Source organism: Aquarana catesbeiana, linkage group LG02 (assembly GCF_042186555.1).
Source record: "Aquarana catesbeiana isolate 2022-GZ linkage group LG02, ASM4218655v1, whole genome shotgun sequence".
NCBI classification, from domain to species: domain Eukaryota; kingdom Metazoa; phylum Chordata; class Amphibia; order Anura; family Ranidae; genus Aquarana; species Aquarana catesbeiana.
In genome coordinates, this window is record NC_133325.1 from 371,337,306 (window position 1) to 371,359,424 (window position 22,119).

Below are 22,119 nucleotides of genomic sequence, written 5' to 3' on the forward strand. Positions count from 1 at the left end.
CAATGACAGAGGTCAAACGTTTTCTGTAAGTCTTCACAAGGTTGTCACACACTGTTGCTGGTATGTTGGTTTTCTGGGGTTGAGATCTGGAGACTGGCTAGGCCACTCCAGGACCTTGAAATGCTTCTTACGAAGCCACTCCTTCGTTGCCTGGACGGTGTGTTTGGGATCATTGTCATGCTGAAAGACCCAGCCACGTTTTATCTTCAATGCCCTTGCTGATAGGAGGAGGTTTGCACTCAAAATCTCATGATACATGGCCCCATTTATTCTTTCATGTACACGGATCAGTCGTCCTGTTCCCTTTGCAGAGAAACAGCCCCAAAGCATGATGTTGCCACCCCCATGCTTCACAGTAGGTATGGTGTTCTTTGGTTGCAACTCAGCATTCTCTCTCCTCCAAACATGACTAGTTGTGTTTCTACCAAACAGTTCTACTTTGGTTTCATCTGATCTGACCATATGACAGTCTCCCAATCCTCTTCTGGATCATCCACTCTCTAGCAAACCTCAGACGGGCCCGGACATGTACTGGCTTAGGCAGGGGGACACGTCTGGCACTGCAGGGTCTGAGTCCCTGGCGGCGTAGTGTGTTACTGATGGTAGCCTTTGTTACGTTTGTTACATTGGCCTCAGCTCTCTGCAGGTCATTCACTAGGTCCTCCCCGTGTGGTTCTGGGATTTTAGCTCACCGTTCTTGTGATCATTTTGACCCCACGGGGTGAGATCTTGCATGGAGCCCCAGATCTAGGGAGATTATCAGTGGTCTTGTATGTCTTCCATTTTTTAATTATTGCTCCCACAGTTGATTTCTTCACACCAAGCTGCTTGCCTATTGCAGATTCAGTCTTCCCAGCCTGGCGCAGGTCTACAATTTTGCTTCTTGTGTCCTTCGACAGCTCTTTGATCTTCACCATAGTGGAGTTTGGAGTGTGACTGTTTGAGGTTGTGGACAGGTGTCTTTTATACTGATAACAAGTTCAAACAGGTGCCATTAATACAGGTAATGAGTGGAGGACAGAGGAGCCTCTTAAAGAAGAAGATACAGGTCTGTGAGAGCCAGAAATCTTGCTTGTTTGTAGGTGACCAAATACTTATTTTCCACCAATGTGATTGTCTGGATTTGTTTCCACATTTTGTCTCTCATAGTTGAGGTATACCTATGATGACAACTACAGGCCTCTCTCATCTTTTTAAGTGGGAGAACTTGCACAATTGGTGGCTGACTAAATACTTTCTTGCCCCACTGTACATGCGTGTCCTAGGGACGGGAAGTGGTTAAACTAAGCCGCTGAGAATCCATTACATTTCAATATCCAGAGGCTGTTAAATTTGTAATGCGTAAATTGTTTAAACCTCATGTGAAACTGTTGAAATTGTGGGCGTCTACAATGCGATCAATTGTAAAGCTATCCTCTCATATGATTACATTTTCACAAACTTTAGTAGAGAGCAAGAAACTAATACCTTTCTTTTTCAATCTCCAGGGATAGCCTCTTATATTCCGTGTCTAGGTTGTGCCATAAAATTTTATTATCAAGTCCTTCTTCTAAAGTATCTTGTTGAAGAACTTTTGCAGGCATCTAAGATAGAGAAATAAATTGAGATGAACCAAAACTGATATTTTTTTTATGAGTAGATTTCTCTTGGAATTGAAACACCATTTATCTTCTTGGGTCTATCTAATGCTGGCCATACATTTAATAATACTTGACCTACCATAGTTTTGATTTTAAAAGATAAAAGAGAAAACACATCAGCCTAGTAGGGCCGTCTTAAATATGGATTGGACCCTGGCTTACATTTCCTTGGGCCTGCCAATGCAATTTTGCTTTCACACCCCAATATCTCAAAAAACAAACACACACATAGAATCAAAAAAAAAAACAGTCATTGCCACGTCATAGTGCCCCTTTACATTGCAGCCATTTCCACGTCATAGTGCCCCTTTACATTGCAGCCATTTCCACGTCATAGTGCCCCTTTACATTGCAGCCATTTCCATGGCATAGCGCTCCTTTACATTGCAGCCATTTCCACGTCATAGTGCCCCTTTACATTGCAGCCATTTCCATGGCATAGCGCCCCTTTACATTGCAGCCATTTCCACATCATAGTGCCCCTTTACATTACAGCCATCTCCACGTCATAGTGCCCCTTTACATTGCAGCCATTTCCACGTCATAGTGCCCCTTTACAGTGAAATGCTGTACAACACTGTGTGGTCTGGTGGCCTGGCCCGTGCTGCATGTTCTGTAATAAATACAGCCACAGCCTGGACAGGGTTTTGAAACTCTACATATTGGGTCCTGGCCAGCTCAGCTACGATCACCATCCACAGGCAGGGTCACACCAGTGCTGTAGTCTTGCACTCTGATATCGGCTACACTACACGCTCCTACCCGAGGCCTCCAGTGTACAGGCAGCATGCATAGTGAGGGGCGGGGTCAGAGCATCAGTGGAGTTCAAGGCCCACGCCTGCCCACATCTTGCTCGAGAATATGCAGCAGCAGTGCACGCTGATGCCGGCTGCCTGTGTCACTCTGGACAGTGGATTTGCAGCACCGAAGGGGGGTCGCGATTTGCTGGCAGCGTGGGCTTAAGGGGCAGTTCTGCTTTGGGCCAGAAAACAATGACAGGGCCCTGGGCAACTGCCCCTTTTGCCCTGCGGTAAAGACGGCCCTGCAGCCTAGTGTAGTAATATTCAAATTGTTAAAAAAAAAAAAAAAAAAAAAGAGTATATTGCACTCACATGCTTAAAAGTATGCAGAGTCCGCAAATCCAAATTCCGCTATGCACGCCTGTGGCCAGCAGCAAATGATAAAGGGGAATAATTAACCAAAATGTGTTCCACAAGTGAAAGGTACCATCTGAAGCTCAACATGCACAACATGCCTGTTAATTTGAACATTTCTATCTCTGAATGTTGGTGTTTTTCCCAACTTTAATGGTTGCTGCTCCTGTTGGTAGTGTATAGTGGAATTTAGACTGGTACATACCCAATAAGCTTTACATACTTCTACCCATTGAGTGCATCATTCTTTTTATTAAGGTTTTAAAAATTACAAAATAGAAGAAAACTTCACTTTCTCTTTTCCCTTATGTCTCTTCAGTAACAAGACAACCCTTGGCATGAAAAGCTGCAAGGCATGTGCGGTACTTTATTTATGGCATTTATGGGATCATTTGCTAGTGGTGCAGCTAGCACATCTGGCACCTGAGGCTGGTCAGTTTTTTGCCCCCCCCACCCACCAAAGAAAAGTGGTATGTGGCAAGATAGCGACGTCACGCCAAAACTGCATTAACAGTGGGAGGGGCTTAAAGGGCCATATGCTTCAATGTGTCACAAGCGAGTATATAACAGATAGTACAAACCTCAGTATACTAATTTTAACAAAATAAAGTTGTTCTATTGCAGATCCTTTACTACACACAGCTAATCTTAAAGTGATATTAAAGTCTATTTTTTGGGGATTTTTTTTTCTAAATAATAAACACCTTATACTTACCTGCTCTATGTAGTGGTTTTGCACAGAACAGCCTGGATCCTCCTCTTCTTGGGTCCCTCGCCAACACCCCTGGCCCCTCCCTCTTTCTGGGTGCCCCCACAGCAAGCAGCTTGCTATGGGGGCACCCAAGCAGGCGCGCTCCCTAGCCACAGCTCTGGGTGTCCATATACACACAGGGCCACGGCTCGATTCTGCTCCCTCTGTCTTCCGATTGGCTCACTGGCTCTTATTGACAGCAGTGTGAGCCAATGGCTCCCTCTGCTGCCAAAGCCAATCAGGAGTGTGAGTCGTTGGACAGTCAAGGCTCTCGTGGACATTACTGGATCAAGAGGGGGCTCAGGTATTACAAAACATAACGTCGGAGGGGGCAGGGTCAACCATCTACGTCACCAGGTGGCCCCGCCCTCAGCTATATAACAGCTGTCATTGCGAAAAGGCTTCAGTCAGCGGGTGCCTCCCATGTAGGTGGAGTTTTTTCTGTTTTTTTATTTTTTTTTATTGGACCATCGGACGCTGTGATCGAAGATGAATGGACATCGCCAGATACATTTTATTTGTTTATTTTTTTAAAAAGGACTTGTCCCAAATTGTCTGTCTTTTTTACCATTTTGACACTTTTTTGGGTGAATGTGTAGGGGTGCAATGTACCCGATACCCATTCACATAGGGCGGGGGCCGGGATCTTGACCTTGTTAAAGGGGGCTTCCAGATCAGATAAGCCCCCCGCCTGCAGACCCCCAAAACCACCGGGCAAGGATTGTGGGGATGAGGCCCTTGTCCGCTCTCTTGTCCCCCCCCCCCTTTTCCTGCAGCCTGCCAGGTTGCGTGCTCAGGTAAGCCTCTGGTATGGATTTTAGGGGGACCCCACCCCAATTTTTTTTTGTGCTTGGGGTTCCCCTTAAAATCTATACCAGACTTGAAGGGCCTGGTATGGATATTGGGGAGACCCCTACGCCATTTTTGTTTCAATTTTGGCACAGGGTTCCCCTTAATATCCATACCAGACCTTAAGGGCTTGGTATTATGAATTTTGAGGGCCCCCCACGCAATTTTTTTTTATTTGGGTGCGAGGTTCCCCTTAATATCAATACCAGACCCAAAAGGGCCTGGTAATGGACTGGGGGGGGGGGGGCCCATGACGTTTTTTCAATGATTTTCATCTATATTGTCGGGTCCCGGCAATATATTACAGCCGTGAGTAGTTTTAAATGACATTTTTTACTTTAGAAATGTAATGCTGTGGTTTTGTTCTAAACACGGGGAAAATGCGCTACTTATAGGCATACTATAGACAACCCCCAGGCATGATATTTAAAGGAATATTTAATTTTTATTGTTTTACTTTAAGCATTATTAAAATCACTGCTCCCGAAAAAACTGCCATTTTTAAAACTTTTTTTTTGCATTGATACATGTCCGCTGGGGCAGGACCCCGGTCCCCAAACTCTTTTTATGGCAATAACTTGCATATAAGCCTTTAAAATTAGCAATTTTTATTTTTCATGTTCGCGTCCCTTAGACTTTAACGGTGTTCACGTGTTCGTACAAATTTTTTGCCTGTTCGCAAGTTCTGGTGTGAACCGAACTGTTCGGCTCATCCCTACTCAAAAGCAGAAATATAAGTCATAGATGGACAAACTGTTCAAAATGTATGAACAAGGATGAAACAGGTGATAAATCCATGTTACACCAATAACTGCTTATTTTGTAAAATTATATAAAAATCCATATGAGCATTTCATGTCTTTGACTGTTATGCTGCAGATTGATATGTTTATCTGTTAAATACCATTTCTCACCCCTTAAAAGTAATCAAAAAATCCAAAGACTTAAAACAAGAACCAACCAGTACCAGAGGTTACGCAATGCAATCAACACTTTCATCTAGACCTGTGTATGTGTCCAGAGTAAAAGCCCTAAAAAAATTGTTATGTGTAGGCCCAGTGCTAGAAACTGAGAGAACAGAACCAGTATTGGCTGCAGTAAACATTCGCATTATATCATGGCTGGCTGAAACTGAATAGCGAAGATAAGATCTCACAAATCCACAGAAAGAAGCCTTCCTGGCAAACACCAGAATTACAAGATGTCTGTCCAGATGAGTTTTTTTTAAGAAACTGTTTTTGGAGGTTGATATGAACAACGTTGTCATGTAGGATCCAAGAATAATCCCACTTAAATAAAATTTATTTTATTCCAAGAAAAATGCCATTTAAGTAAAACGTGACCATTTCTACTCACTATTTATTTTATTCCAAGAAAAATGCCATTTAAGTAAAACGTGACCATTTCTACTCACTTGGCTATGGGAACCCAGTTCTAGGAGCTTTTTCTTTGCATGTCGTTCCGCTTCTCTTGCTTTGTGAAGGTCCTGCTCTAATAGTTCAGCTTCCTTAGCTCTGTCAATAGAAAGAAACAAAATTGTGATTTAGGAAGGTATAAGGGAAAGGTCCTTGCAAAGTGAAAATTTCCTTGCAAAGTTACTACCTATTTGCCTTTATTGAACTAACTTCCATGTCTACCAGACGCAATGATTTAGAGCAAAGTATACATACGACACCACTAAACAAATACAGAGAAATGAAACTTTTTTTTCTGTCGTTATTACAGTGTCAAAGCTATATAGCTGCTTTTTATATTTCACAGATTATTGCAATGATTGTAAAGCTGCAAGACAAAAAGACTGAGCTTACCTCCTGTCCGATTCCTTCAGCAATTTCATGGTTATCAGATCTGACTCTCTCATTTGATTCTCCATCATGCGCATATCATCCTTATTCTTTAGAACTGTCAATTCCAGGCGCTGTAACTTATGTCTGGCCTCCACTGCCTCCCGTGCAAGTAGCTTTGCTTCATCCTCTGCTATCTGAACCTTTTCCACTAACAGCTCAGCTGCTTCGTTAGACCGAATCTACAGGCCATAACAAAGTGAATAGAGTTGTAAGATAGAAATGTCATACTATGGCTCCTTAAAAAAAGGTCTCAAAAATGTTTAACGCAAAAATAAAAATTCCTGAACATTCAGATTTAGAGTATATATTTTGTATAAATATATAGTATGTACTTTACTGTAGTTCAGCAGTATGTATTAAAATCAGATGTTGAACCATCTAATGGTAATTCTGCTTCAGGTATGGTTAAAATTGCCAGCTCACCAGAGCCTCATTGGCTTGTCTTGCTTCCTCTTCCAGCTGGAACATTCTCCTTTCAAGCTCTTCTTTGGCTCTTTCTGCCTCTTCTCTTAGTTGTTTCTCCATCAGCAGTCTCTGGTGCTCCTTCTAATGAACTAGATTCTATTAATTTTTTCATTTGAAAGACCTATCTAAACAATGTTACAACAAAAATGGTATCACCAATTTTAGATCTGGGTGAGCTGAGCAACAAACATTGTTCTCAACCATGTGAACTTTTGACTTCCAGGTTACTTGCCACAGTAGATGATCCTCTGATGAGAACCATTAACTGTATTTCTGATTTCTAGATATCAATTATAACCTTTTCCTGAATTAACCAGTTAATTATTACTATATTTTGTGACCAGTGACCACATATTGCTCTGAGGCATTGACCCAAAACATACATGTAGATTAGAAAGTCAGCATGAAGTCAGGTTTTGTAATATGCAAATTTATTCTGGGCCGTCAGTCAGATTATACTTAAAGCAGAGTTCCACCCACTTTTTAATCTTCTCAATCTTCTTACCCGGTTTTCAAGGTTTTCTATCTCTCTTCCAGTTCTTCCCCTCCGCTGCGATGTACGCAATATCCTGCGGCACACTGGCTCCTGGGAGATGTGTATCACAATTCCCAGGAGTCAGTGGGCATCTCCGCAGCACAGCATCGAGAGATATCCAGACTTCTGTCTGGTGCTAGGATCGGCATACAATGAACATGCGCGAGATTGGGAGGTGCATGCTGGGTAGCCAGCAGCACCATGTCCCGGAAGAGAATCCAAGTGGGCTTCACATGCCCACAATGAAGATGGAAGCGCTCAGGACGCCAAAATCTAAGGTAAGTACATTCTAAAAAACATGTATGAGAAAGGAGATTTTTTTTGGAGACATGAGTTCATGTAAACTATGTAGAAAAGCAGAGGGGATGCAGAAAAAAAAAATGTGGTCGGAACTCCACTTTAAATCAGTTGATTAATAAGATTGCCAATAGCAATTTTGGAACAGGTCAAAAATGGCAGTACAGGTTTACAGAATGAAACAAGAAGTAGTTTGCTGGTTTTCATCAAGCATAAAAAAAAGCTCAAACAGCATATAAATTAAAGAGGAATTTCAGGTATGGATTTTTTTTCTACATTGGTCCAATTTGTATTGATGTAACCATGCATATACCATACGTGGCTGATCTCTCTGGAAACTGGAAATCACTGAAGCAGACACTGTTACTCCAGTGATCTCTATTGTGAACACACAGGAGGTCACCGTTCAGAGAATGCTTTATATTTTATGAATTAATTCAAAGTGTTCTCTGATTGGATAAGGTTAGGAGTGTAATGTCACCACCCTACCTCTCCACCTCATCCAGAGAACTCTTTGCATTCATTCAGAATTCTAGCTTGCAGAGGGATTGGCCAGGTATGGCATACAGTATCTCACAAAAGTGAGTACAATTCTTATATTTTTGTAAATATTTTATTATATCTTTTTATGTGACAACACTGAAGAAATTACACTTTGCTACAATGGTAAAGTAGTGAGTGAACAGCTTGTATAACAGTGTAAATTTGCTGTCCCCTCAAAATAACGTCTAAACCACTGGCAACAAAAGTGAGTACACCCCTAAGTGAAAATGTCCAAATTGGGCCCAAAGTATCAATATTTTGTGTGGCCAAAATTATTTTCCAGCACTACCTTAACCCTCTTGGGCATAGAGTTCACCAGAGCTTCACAGGTTGCCACTGGAGTCCTCTTCCACTCCTCCATGACAACATCACGGAGCTGGTGGATGTTAGAGACCTTGCGCTCCTCCACCTTCCATTTGAGGATGCCCCACAGATGCTCAATAGTGTTTAGGTCTGGAGACATGCTTGGCCAGTCCATCACCTTTACCCTCAGCTTCTTTAGCAAGGCAGTGGTCGTCTTTGAGGTGTGTTTGGGGTTGTTATGTTGGAATACTGCCCTGCGGCCCAGTCTTCGAAGGGAGGGGATCATGCTCTGCTTCAGTATGTCATAGTACATGTTGGCATTCATGGTTCCCTCAATGAGCTGTAGCTCCCCAGTGCCGGCAACAATCATGCATCCCCAGACCATGACACTCCCACCACTATGCTTTACTGTAGGCAAGACACACTTGTCTTTGTACTCCTAACCTGGTTGTCGCCACACACGCTTGACACCATCTGAACCAAATGAGTTTATCTTGGTCTCATCAGACCACAGGACATGGTTCCAGGAATCCATGTCCTTGGTTTACTTGCCTTAAGCAAACTGGTTGCGGGCTTTCTTGTGCATCATATTTAGAAGAGGCCTCCTTCTGGGACGACAACCATGCAGACCAATTTGGTGCAGTGTGCGTTGTATGGTCTGAGCACTGACAGGCTGACCCCCCCACCCCTTCAACCTCTGCAGCAATGCTGGCAGCACTCATACGTCTATTTCCCAAAGACAACCTCTGGATATGACGCTAAGCACATGCATTCAACTTCTTTGGTCAACTATGGCGAGGCCTATTCTGAGTGGAACCTGTCCTGTTAAACCACGGTATAGTCTTGGCGACCGTGCTGCAGCTCACTTTTAGCGTCTTGGCAATCTTTTTATAGCCTAGGCCATCTTTATGTAGAGCAACAATTCTTTTTTTCAGATCCTCAGAGAGTTCTTTGCCATTAGGTGCCATGTTGAACTTCCAGTGACCAGTATAAGAGAGTGAAAGCAATAAAACCAAATTTAACAAACCTGCTCCCCATTCACACCTGAGACCTTGTAACATTAACAAGTCACATGACATCGGGGAGGGAAAATTTCTAATTGGGCCCAACTGGGACATTTTCAATTAGGGGTGTACTTACTTTTGTTGCCAGCGGATTAGACATTAATAGCCATGTGTTGAGTTATTTTGAGGGTATAGCAAATTTATACTGTTATACAAGCTGTACACTCACTACTTTACATTGTAGCAAAGTGTCATTTCTTCAGTGTTGTCACATGAAAAGATATAATAAAATATTTACAAAAATGTGAGGGTTGTAACTCACTGGACCTATGTAACTATGTATAAAATATCCATACCTGGAATTCATCTTTAACCACTTCAATACCGCACACATTTACTCCCTTCCTGCTCAGGTTAATTTTCAGCTTTCAGCGCTGTCACACTTTTAATGACAATTGAGCAGTCATGCAACACTGTACCCATATTACAGTTTTATCTTTTCCACACCAAGCTTTCTTTCAGTGGTATTTTTTCACCAATGTTTTTTTTTATTCTTTGCAAAGTAAACAAAAAATGTTTTCTTTGTTAAAATTTTTCAAATATAAAAGATTTCTTCATAAATTTAGGCCAAAATTAATTCTGCTACATTTCTCTGGTGAAAAAAACCCAAATCAGTGTATATTATGTAGTCAAGTTATAGAGCCTACAAACTATGCTATTATACAGTATCTCACAAAAGTGATTTTTTTAATTTTTTTAAATATATATTTTTTTTCTATTACTTTTTTTTTCTTTTCTTTTTTTATATTTAATATAATATTGAATATTTTCCATAGACATTCGGTCATCTTAATATTTTCAATGGGATTGGATGGCACAGTGTCAATGACTCCCTATGGATTATTTTTCTTGTTCAAATGATTTATGCAAGAATGTCAAAGTACATAACAGAAATCCAAGTAAAAAAAAAAAAAAATAAAAAATACAGAATACAAGCCGTTAACTAATATCTTACTATAGAAAGCATCAAGTGTAAACAACCATTCAGATATGCAGAGTAATAAAACATGTGACATAAGAGGGCAGGCCTCAAACAGAGAGGGTTAGAGTAGACTTACAGTCTAGGCATGGTGTATAAAGCGACATCAAGTAGACAAGTAGGGTGGGACATACTCAGTAGATGGTTCAGACAGGAGTCTCTGCATGAGATGTTAGGGATCTAGTCTGGGGTCCTATCCCGGGAGATCCTCTGATAATGCCTCAGGGAGATACCAGGGGACTGGTACCAAGATCAGTCCATCAAAGTATCCCCAAAAAAGGAGGGTCTGCGGCCCAGTTATGTCTAGACTAAAAACAGAAAGGTTGCACAGTAGCTTAGAGAAGGAGGTAGAAGGCAGTAGTGAGCAGGTTAGTCCGGAAAAGATAGGAAAGAAAGAAAGGCGGTAAGGAGGGCCTAGGAGCATCAGAGAAGGAGGGTTAAGAGGGGGGACACAGAGGGGGAAGGGAGGCCAGGGGGGAAGGGGGCCCCTAGAGAGGACCATGACCAGTGTGACAGGCAGATCTCAGGTTGTCGTAGGGGAAGGGTTTTTTTTTGTTTTTTGTTTTTTTGGGAGGGGGGGCAATAAAGTGTTACCACAGTAACACTGTACTACTCTGGGGAGGCAATCGGGGTTTTATTTACTTACTATAATTGCTTATAACTGTTAACATTTTACAGATATAAGCAACCATTTTTACTGAATGAAAACTACTCAGTGTTTACTATTGTGATTAGTCACAGCTAATCACATGGTACATGAACTGTGATTAGCCCTGTCTGTAAAATGTGATGACTGTGACCAATCACAGAGCTCATCACAATAGTACACAATGAAAGGCATGTAACAAAGCCTTTCATTGTGTACAACTTTCATGTGATCTGCTGTGATTGGCCACATAGATACCTGTACCAGCCCACTGCAGGTACCATGTGACCAGTCATCAGCCATGTCTGCTGGACACAGCGGGAGATGGGGCGTGCGCAATGCATGATCCTGGAAGGGCGTCATATGACATTCTCCCAGAACAACAGTGCTCCCGCCCAGCCGTCATTTGACAATAGGCTGGGTCGGAAGGGGTTAAGTTAAAAGAGATGGGAATAAGAGGAAAATGCCTATTTCTAAAGTATGTATTTACAGTAACTGATGTATAAAGTTTTTTTTTCATTTTAGGATGTCAAGATATAGAAAATTATATTATTCTACATTTTATGTGTTCCTCTTGTCAGATTTCAGCTTATCATATTGGCTTCAGTTTGAAACCGACCAATCAGATTCATGGTATTTCTCATTGTTAAAGTAAATGTTAAGTAAAAGTGGGCTTAGCCTTTATTCTCATTACTGTCAGAATTCAAGCACCATGTACAACCATGGTTTTGGATCCTAGGAGCTCCACAGATGCACAGTGATCAATCTAAAGACTAACACGGGCACTTGCAAACACAATGTGCCTGCATTACAGAACTGTAGTTACCTTGTGGTTGTCCAGGACTTAAACAGCACATGGATCCAGTCTCACTTAACTGTTTTTTGGGCCCCATCATAGAATTCTCAAGTAGTTTGAAACGCCAGGCAGATATAAAAAGATACACATTAATGCAGCGCTGCAATCAATCTAAGTATCGTATACCATTTTGACATGGTATAAGAATCTTTCGGTCCCTGTACCACAGACTTTAGAGACTTTAGAGAGAGGGAAGGAAAAGCAAGAAGAAGCCAGTTGGGGGTGTTGCAGTATAAGGAGCATGCTAATAGGAGGGAGCAGAGTTACAGAGACATGAGCTTAGCAGAGTGATGCTTCTCTTTCTATTGTCCAATCAAAGGGTAGAGAGTGAAACTGCAGTAGACAAAGATCAGTTCCCATCCCTTACCAAACAGGGCTGTACAAGGTTTGTAAATCTCAGAACTGGATAGGCAAAAATACAAATCATTTGGCAGGTAAAACAGCTCCCATATTTGTATTTTATTTGTGTATTTCATTTTTGGCCTGGAGTTCAGTTTTAATGGCCAGTCAAGCCCTAAATAAGCAGTTCTTATTAGTAATGTTTTCCATAGATCATGCAGGTTATCATGCCTGCTTTATATATTTATGATATCCTTAATTGATAACTCTATTATACAATAATGACATTGCCTGCAAAGCAAGACTAGTATGCAAAAAAGTGAGACAATATATACATAAACATATTGAGAACCTAAATGTCGACTAAACTGCGCAAGAGACACTTAGAGGAGTCCAAAGTGAAAAAAAGTCATTTTTCAAACAGTGCAAAATAGGTGGATATTCAGACTTCCAGCCAAGGACGACCAACAGAGGTGTGTGCTCAATTCAGCAAGTTAACAATATTCACCATCAACCATTACCAAATGGTGTAGGCTACCTGCCAACAAGCAAAACTTGATAGGGTCTTTAACAGCACAGGAACCAGCATGTGGATTGTACAGCAGTGCAGATTCGACAATCAAACTTTCAGGGACCAACATCAAGAAAGCATAACGATCCAAGCTCAGCATATAGAGACTCATCGGCTCCACCAGTCAACAGGAAGGAGTCATACAGGAAAAAAAGATCGCCACATATTTGATTATATAATTTCTTGGCTACAAATTTTTTAAATAAAGTATTGCACTTCCATTAGCCCTCAAAAATTCCACTCGCCTGCTCGCATTTTGCGAGTGGAATTTCGTGTAGGGCGCGTGAAGAGCAGGGACGGACCAAGCTGACTGTTTCCTGGCTGAAGCGATCAGCCAGGAAACTGTCAGCCAGAGGACACTAAGCGGCAGGGTCGGACTGCCCTGGCGCCGCTTTGAGCTGAGCTGAGGCTGAAGCACTCCCCTCCCTCTCTTTCTCCTTCTCCTCTTGCGTATCATACACACAGTGGGCATCTCCCGCTGTGTCTCACGGAGCTGGGTTTGTGTTCGGCAGAGCATTGTAACAAGGTCCCGCCCCCCAGACTGGCCCATGTGATAGTAGATTGAATCAGTGTTCCGCCTATGAAACGAGCCAGTCTACGGAGGCGGGACCTTGTTACACCATGCCGCTGAACACAGACCCAGCTCAGTGACACACAGCGGGACATGACCACTGTGTGTGTGTGTGATCCATTATCCAGGCAATGGTGAGTCTGTATTGATGATGGGCACAGTAAAGCTGCATTTGATGGGGCACAGTAAAACTGCATTTGATGAAGCACAGAGAGGCTGCATTTGATGGGGCACAGCGAGGCTGCATTTGATGGGGCACAGCGAGGTTGCATTTGATGGGGCACAGCTAGGCTGCATTTGATGGGGCACAGCGAGGCTGCATTTGATGGGGCACAGCGAGGCTGCATTTGATGGGGCACAGCGAGGCTGCATTTGATGGGGCACAGCGAGGCTGCATTTGATGGGGCACAGCGAGGCTGCATTTGATGGGGCACAGCGAGGCTGCATTTGATGGGGCACAGCGAGGCTGCATTTGATGGGGCACAGCGAGGCTGCATTTGATGGGGCACAGTGAGGCTGAATTGATGGGCTGAGGCTGCATTGATGGGCACAGTGAGGCTTCATTCACGGGCATAGTGAGGCTGCGTTTGATGGGGCACAGTGAGGCTGCGTTTGATGGGGCACAGTGAGGCTGCGTTTGATGGGGCACAGTGAGGCTGCGTTTGATGGGGCACAGTGAGGCTGCGTTTGATGGGGCACAGTGAGGCTGCGTTTGATGGGGCACAGTGAGGCTGCGTTTGATGGGGCACAGTGAGGCTGCATTGATGGGGCACAGTGAGGCTGCGTTCACGGGCACAGTGAGGCTGCGTTCACGGGCACAGTGAGGCTGCGTTCACGGGCACAGTGAGGCTGCGTTCATGGGCTCAGTGAGGCTGCAATGATGGGCAGAGTAAGGCTGCAGTGATGGGCACAGTGAGAGTGCATTGATGGGCATAGTGAGGCTGCATTCATGGGCACCGTAAAGCTGCATTTGATGTGCACAGTAAGGCTGCATTAATGGGCTGAGGCTGCATTGATGAGCACAGTGAGGCTGCATCCACGGGCACAGTGAGGCTGCATCCACGGGCACAGTGAGGCTGCATCCACGGGCACAGTGGGCTGCATCCACGGGCACAGTGGGCTGCATCCACGGGCACAGTGGACTGCATCCACGGGCACAGTGAGGCTGCATCCACGGGCGCAGTGAGGCTGCATCCACGGGCGCAGTGAGGCTGCATCCACGGGCGCAGTGAGGCTGCATCCACGGGCGCAGTGAGGCTGCATCCATGGGCACAGTGAGGCTGCATTCACGCACAGTGAGGCTGCATTCATGGGCACCGTAAAGCTGCATTTGATGTGCACAGTAAGGCTGCATTAATGGGCTGAGGCTGCATTGATGAGCACAGTGAGGCTGCATCCACGGGCACAGTGAGGCTGCATCCACGGGCACAGTGGGCTGCATCCACGGGCACAGTGGGCTGCATCCACGGGCACAGTGGGCTGCATCCACGGGCACAGTGGGCTGCATCCACGGGCACAGTGGGCTGCATCCACGGGCACAGTGAGGCTGCATCCACGGGCGCAGTGAGGCTGCATCCACGGGCGCAGTGAGGCTGCATCCATGGGCACAGTGAGGCTGCATTCACGCACAGTGAGGCTGCATCCATGGGCACAGTGAGGCTGCATCCATGGGCACAGTGAGGCTGCATCCACGGGCACAGTGAGGCTGCATCCACGGGCACAGTGGGGCTGCATCCACGGGCACAGTGGGGCTGCATCCACGGGCACAGTGAGGCTGCATCCACGGGCACAGTAAAGCTGCATTTGATGGATGGTGAGGCAGCGTTCATGGGCACAGTGAGGCAGCGTTCATGGGCACAGTGAGGCAGCGTTCACGGGCACAGTGAGGAAGCATTCACGGGCACAGCGAGGCTACAATAACGGGCAGTGAGGTTGAGTTCATGGGCACAGTGAGGCTGCAGGCACAGTAAGGCTGCATTCATGGGCAGTGAGGCTGCATTCATGGGCACAGTGAGAGTGCATTGATGGGCATAGTGAGGGTACATTCATGGGCACCATAAAGCTGCATTTGATGGGCACAGTGAGGCTGCTTTGATGGGCACAGTGAGGCTGCTTTGATGGGCACAGTGAGGTTGCACTAGTGGGTACTGATGTACTTTATGTTAATATTGTTAAAGAAGTTGTTAATATTTATTTTTGGAACTTAATCCTGCTTAAAACATTTAACAGTGTAATATTATGAGATAATTTACAAGGGCGTGTTTAGGGGCGGACTTAGGGGTGGGGCAGGGGAAAGGTTGGGTGGGGCAACTGGTGGCGAGTAACTCTTAAAGGCCTGGCTAGTGGCTCAGGACCTGAAATTTTGAGCCCATACTTACATCAATGTAGATAAAAACAGGCCTTTGTATAATGTGGTAGATGAAACGTTGAGACACACCGCGCTGGCTCCACAACACTGCGTTCTTCTCCTTGTGATCATATTATACAAAGGCCTGTTTTTATCTACTTCGATGTAAGTGCAATACTTTATTTGAAACATTTTTAGCCAAGGATTTTTTTTTTTTTCTGTATGACTCCTTCCTGTTGACTGGTGGAGCCGATGAGTCTCTATATGCTGAGCTTGGATCGTGATGCTTTTTTGATGTTGGTCCCTGAAAGCTTGATTGTCGAATCTGCCCTGCTGTACAATCCACATGCTGGTTCCTGTGATGTTAAAGACCCAATCGGTTGCTTGTTTGGCGCTCTGCTGCTGTCAGGTAGTCCATACCATTTGGTACCCTATTACCTTCACCGGTAGGGGTAGCACATTTGATGGTGAATATTGTTTCCTTGCTGAATTGAGCACACACCTCTGTTGGTTGTCCTTGGCTGGAAGTCCGAATATCCACCTATTTTGCACCGTTTGAAAAATTACTTTTTTTTCACTTTGGACTCATCTAAGTGTCTCTTGACGCAGTTTAATGTAAATTTAGGTTCTCAATATGTTTATGTATATATGTTGTCTCACTTTTTTGCATACTAGTCTTGCTTTGCAGGCAATTTAATTAATGTATGTTTAATTGTGCACTGTCACTTATATGTTTGCGTCATTACATATATCACTAGTTACTTAGCTTTCTTTACATAATTTGTCTAATTGTTGTGTCAACAGCTCATCTATTGTGTGGTGGCGCAGTATTTTCCTTTCTTTTTATATAACTATTATAAAAAGTTGCTTTCCAGAACAATACCTTCCTTCTTGTTTTTTCTTCTTTAGCTTGAGCTTTCATTTCTTGAATCTCAGTTGAATCTACTTTCCTTTTTGTCAAGAATAAATTATGGTTTCCAATGCACAGGTGCAAAATCTGCATTTTGATAACGGTAAGATGTAAATCTCATCAGGTTAACATCCTTAAGGATATCACACAGGCATCATTTATCTAGTTATTTCATACATTGATATGCTTATAATGCTATTCCGCCTATCGCAGTTACCCAATTTAGTTACTGTAAGTACTAAAGTGATTGTACATCTTATTTTTTTTTAATTAAAATAAAAAAGATGTCATACTTGGTATTGCATAGAGCAGTCCCTTACCTCCTCTTCTGGAGTCCCCACCAGCACTTCCCGGACCTCCTCTCCTGCATGTGCCTCCCTAGCAAGCAATGTTAGCTAGGGGGGCACACATGCAGGTGTGTTCTTGAGTTGGGCTGTGTGCATTCATAGACACACACACACACACACACACACACACAGGGTGACCCAGCCTCACCCCACACTCCCTTCAAACAGTATTTAACTGAGAGCAGCATGATCCAATGGCTCCCCGCACTGAAGCCTGTGAAACCATTGGAAGACTGGACAGATTTGCAGACATTGGATATCTACCAGTGCAATCTGCAATCTTTTTCCACTTTTGTTTTTTAAGAAAAAAGCAAAAGCAAGTCCTGCACACCAGGCATTCTCTGTACAAAGCTGCTCATCTGTCCAAAGCCACATGTAATCACTCCTTGAACGATTACATGAGAACAGCCACAGACAGCTGTGGACAGCATTAGCCTGCCATTAATCTGTATTGGCTTCCTGGCCATACCTGAACGTACATAAATGGCCATACCCGCCGCACAAATAAACTATTCTAAGCAGCCATGAACAGCCATGTGGATGAGTCCCTAAATAAAGATATCTGAAATTAACTACTAATATTCCATCTCATCTTTACCTGGATGCTACTTAAAGCGGGATTCCGGCCAGCTAAAAAAAAATTTCAAAGCCAGCAGCTACAAACACTGTAGCTGCTGACTTTAAATAAGTAGACTTACCTGTCCTGGGTGCCCACGATGTCGGCCGCCTGAGGCCGACCCGTCCTTCGGCTCTCGGGTCCCGGCGCCGCCATTCTAGGTAAGGGAAACAGGCAGTGGAGCCTTGTGGCTTCACTGCCAGTTTCCTGCGGCACGGCGATCTGTGAATGGCCCCGTGTTGTTCTGGGGCCACTCACTGAGGAGAAGAACACACCGCGGAATAGGAAGAGGCAGATTAGGAAGACTGCCTAGCAACAAGGGTTTAGGCAAGTATAATTTGTTTTTTTTATTTATTTTTTTAGGATTTTTGGTGGCATTTTTTTTCCAGGGTGGCCCTCCACTTTAAACTATTTTTCTTAATTACAATTACTTACCAGTTTATTGACTTTATGCTCTTTAGCATAAAACTTGAAAGCTTCAGCTTTTTTGTCAATGGGTATAAGTTTGACCTGTAAAAAAAAAAAAAAAATTATATCACACAGTGAACTATTTCATTACTAAAGACCATTACTAAAGATCTAGACCAGACTGAAGGAAAGAGAATACGTCCACAGATGAAATCTCCTGGTCTCATACCAAGCAGAGTAGGCCTTCAATGGTACAATAATAGATTTTGTGAGAAGTCAACTTCCTCGCCTAGAGAATAGGGATGATTGAATGCGATAGGCCTCTGTCTCTTAGGACCTGGGCTTCAACATCCAATCTATTGATGCCATTGGACCAGCCAGAGGACTAGCCTTTGGAACAGGTCTGACTAATCTGGAAGGGCCCAGGGAGAGTTTGCTGGGAGTCTGAGTATGTCAAGTACAATATCCTCCTGGGCCAGGTTAATGCAATCAGAATTACCAGAATGTCCTCCATCTTGGTCCTGCGGAGCAGACAAGGAAGAAGCCGGAGAGAAGAAAAGGCATACATAAGGTGGAACTGATCCCACAGTATCAGACCTGTCCAGTATGTTGTTGAAACCAGATTCCAGAAGATCCATTTTCAGTATCCCCCACCTGTGGAAAAGGACTTGGAACACCGCCAGATGGACCCCATTCCAGATACTGACTACTGAGAAATAGTCTGCCTGCCAATCTTGATTTCCTGAGTTTAGAAGGCTGGAAAGGCTGCCTGACGTCCCCCACTTAGCACCCCTTTATTGGGAAGAGGACTTGGAGCTAGACTTGACAGGATTGGAGGACGCCTGCCAGCAAAATTGTGTTCCAGACTTAGAATTGCCAGTAGAAGAAATGGGCACCATAGGCGCATCACGTGACAGATGGTTCCCCCTGCTGGCCTATATAAGGCTGCCTCTGTCTGACCCAAGTTGCTGGATTGTCTTCAGCTGTTCCTGTATCCTGATCTGCTTCCTGTTCCTGTTGTGACCCGGATTACCCTGTGACCTGCTCTGATCTTCTCCTACCTCCAACCCGGCTTGTCTTAAGGATCTCGCTTCTGCTTTACCTGCCTGGCCACCTGTAAATGACCTTTGCTTGTCTTAAGGATCTCGCTACTGCTTTACCCGCCTGACCACCTGTGAATTACCTTGGCTTGTCTTGTCTTAAGGACTTTGCTTCTGCATTAAACCTGTTTGATCACCTGTGTAAGACCCCGGCTTGCCTGAAGGACTTTGCTATCTCTCATGTACAATACTTAACCCCGGCTTGCCATGCAGATTCCACTTGCATCAGCTGCAGCCTGATCCACTGTGCTAGATCTTCTGTCAGGTTTTTACCAAGCTTCTTGGATTTTCAAGCCCACTACACTCAGCACGGTTCTCAAAATACTTACTCCTGCACCAGTCTCAAGTGGCTTTCAGGAATCACCTGTTCTTCTTCACCCTGCTGGCAACCCGTGCTTCTTTGAGCATTATACCTTCTGGTCCACCTCCAGGGGTATACTGCGCTCAGCCGCAAGGGGTGCCTTGGCCTCAGATAAGGTACTTGACAGAAGGCCTGTGTGTAGAAAGTCTAAGTTACAAAAGCACATGCCTTTTATTCTGGGGAAGGAGAGAACTGTTACCCCTGTGATCTCCTTGATGTAGTGATCTAAAGAAGGACCAAACAGCCATCCCCCCTACAAGGGCAGCCACTCAAGGTTTACACAGAAGTTCTGCTGACCAACATTTAAGCCAACGAAACCTCTGCATATGGACAAAAAGGAGGCTCATCTTAGAGATCTGATAAAGCTTATCCACCAAGCCGCTCATGAAGTGGTGTAACGCCAAAGATAAAAACCTCTAGGTGGTGGAGAATGGAGGAACCTGTTAAGATGAAGTTAGAGTCTTGACCCATGTGCTTAGTTCAGATAGCAAGAGTCTAACAGACGGCCATGGAGGCAACTTGCATGGTAGGGCACATTCTAAAAAAAAAAAAATAGAGATTTTAAAAGAGCCTCTTATTTTTATCCACTAGGTCCTTGAACATGGGATTATCCTCTACAGAGTTAGCGTTTTAAGACAAGAGATGACAGGGTTCACCAGAGGGACTGTCTACATTTGTAGGAAGCCCTCTTCAATAGGATATTCCCCAATCTCATTCTTGATCCAGGCCTGTCCCATCTGAAGCAACTCTTCTCCCCTCTCCCCTATTTCACAGGCTTGGCTCTTGCTTCTGTCAGTCAAATCCTGCAAGCAAAGAGCAGGGGGCAGAGCCGAGCCACACTGTGTGCGTCAATAGACGCGCACAGCTGGCTTGGGATCGAGCCAGCTTGTGTGCCCCAATAGCCAGTGGCTTACCATAGGGGAATACGGAGAAGAGGGAAAGCCAAGATTGCCAGCAGGGGACCCCAGAAGAGGAAGTTTAGGGCCACTCTGTGGTAAACCATTGCACAGTTGGTAAATATGACATGTTTGTAATTATTTAGGAAAAAAGTTAACCTTTGCAAACACTTTACAGACTAAAGATCCTGTTTCTCATACTACATGACTAAGAAACAAACATTTCTACATTAGATTTCTTTAGAAAACCAAATGTGTAAAACTATTTCTGCTACATTCATAACATTAATTCTTATGGCTGAACTAATTTCATGCTGCTGGGCGATGTAACCATTTCTTTCCAATTACCTTATTTGCAGCATATTGATTGTAATAAGTTGCAAATTATGTGATTATCAATAATTGTTCAGCAGTATGAAATTAAAATCTCCCATGTAGTTAAGCCATAACAGCCTGCTGTCACACTTATGAGGAGGACCTGCCTTGCTACTGTGATAATTGAAAGGTTCTAAGGGGATTTGACATCTCCTTTTAGGAGGCGATTTCTCAAATCGGCATGTGTTATTCAAAATAAGATTGTAACTAAATGTCTATTGTCTAAAAAACATAGAATCATATGGCTTATTATGATTATAAATGTATAGTTTTGAGACATCCACAGAAGGCTAAAATACTGACCCCCAAAACATGTCTGTCGGATGACATTTTTGACCCAACCTAAAGTTCTCTCCCTAAGGCTATATTCACACTTTCACTAGGAAGTTTAGCTTTTCTAAAGGAGCAATGATACAGTATCTCACATAAGTGAGTACACCCCTCACATTTTTGTAAATATTTTATTATATCTTTTCATGTGACAACACTGACGAAATTATACTTTGCTAATAATGTAAAGTAGAGCGTGTACAGCTTGTATAACAGTGTAAATTTGTTGTTCCCTCAAAATAACTCAACACACAGCCATTAATGTCTAAACCGCTGGCAACAAAAGTGAGTACACCCCTAAGTGAAAATGTCCAAATTGGGCCCAATTAGCCATTTTCTCTCCCTCAATGTCATGTAACTCAGTGTTACAAGATCTCAGGTGTGAATGGGGAGCAGGTGTGTTACATTTTGTGTTATTGCTCTCACTCTCTCCTACTGGTCATTGGAATTTCAACATGGCACCTCATGGCAAAGAGCTCTCTGAGGATCTGAAAAAAAAATTGTTGTTCTACATAAAGATGGCCTAGGCTATAAGAAGATTGCCAAGACCCTAAAACTGAGCTGCAGCACGATGGCCAAGACCATACAGTGGTTTAACAGGACAGGCAGAGGAGTCGTCAGGGGGTGGCTATTGGGGCTATAGCCCCAAGCCTGGGGCTAATAGCCCCGAGTCTCTTGTCCCAATCCTAGAATGCAGGGGACAGGGGCGGACTGAGCCGTGGTAGCACTGGCTCCGGCTCCAGCTCCGCCGCCGCCTGACTCTACTCTTGGTCACAGGTTGCTATAGCCGCCTAGCGGCTAGCAACCAGTGACGTCACTGCCCACACTGCCCAGCATTCAAAGCGGGAGAGGATTGCACTTCCTCCTCCTCCGCGCTAGTGCTCATGGGCAGGGCGAGGGCCTACCATGGGACCCGGTGGGACCATGGGTCCCGGCAGCAGGTTCTGAGGGGCGGCACATTGATGCCTAAGAAGACGGTGGCGGAACTCCCGCCGATTGCTCCGCTTCTTGTCCCACTG

The 22,119-nt window shown here is 44.2% G+C and overlaps 1 protein-coding gene across 1 annotated transcript in view; it reads right to left on the reverse strand.

Annotated features, from left to right (window-relative positions):
* LOC141128050 (merlin-like) overlaps positions 1–22,119 on the reverse strand; it is a 142,313-nt gene that overhangs the window by 16,219 nt on the left and 103,975 nt on the right. Inside the window, exons 10-15 of the mRNA XM_073615096.1 lie at positions 18,066–18,140; positions 16,641–16,754; positions 6,665–6,787; positions 6,203–6,420; positions 5,809–5,908; positions 1,468–1,583 (exon numbers count right to left, since the gene is read on the reverse strand). Of these exons, the coding sequence (XP_073471197.1) occupies positions 1,468–1,583; positions 5,809–5,908; positions 6,203–6,420; positions 6,665–6,787; positions 16,641–16,754; positions 18,066–18,140 (746 nt within the window). The remainder of the gene's footprint in view (positions 1–1,467; positions 1,584–5,808; positions 5,909–6,202; positions 6,421–6,664; positions 6,788–16,640; positions 16,755–18,065; positions 18,141–22,119) is intronic.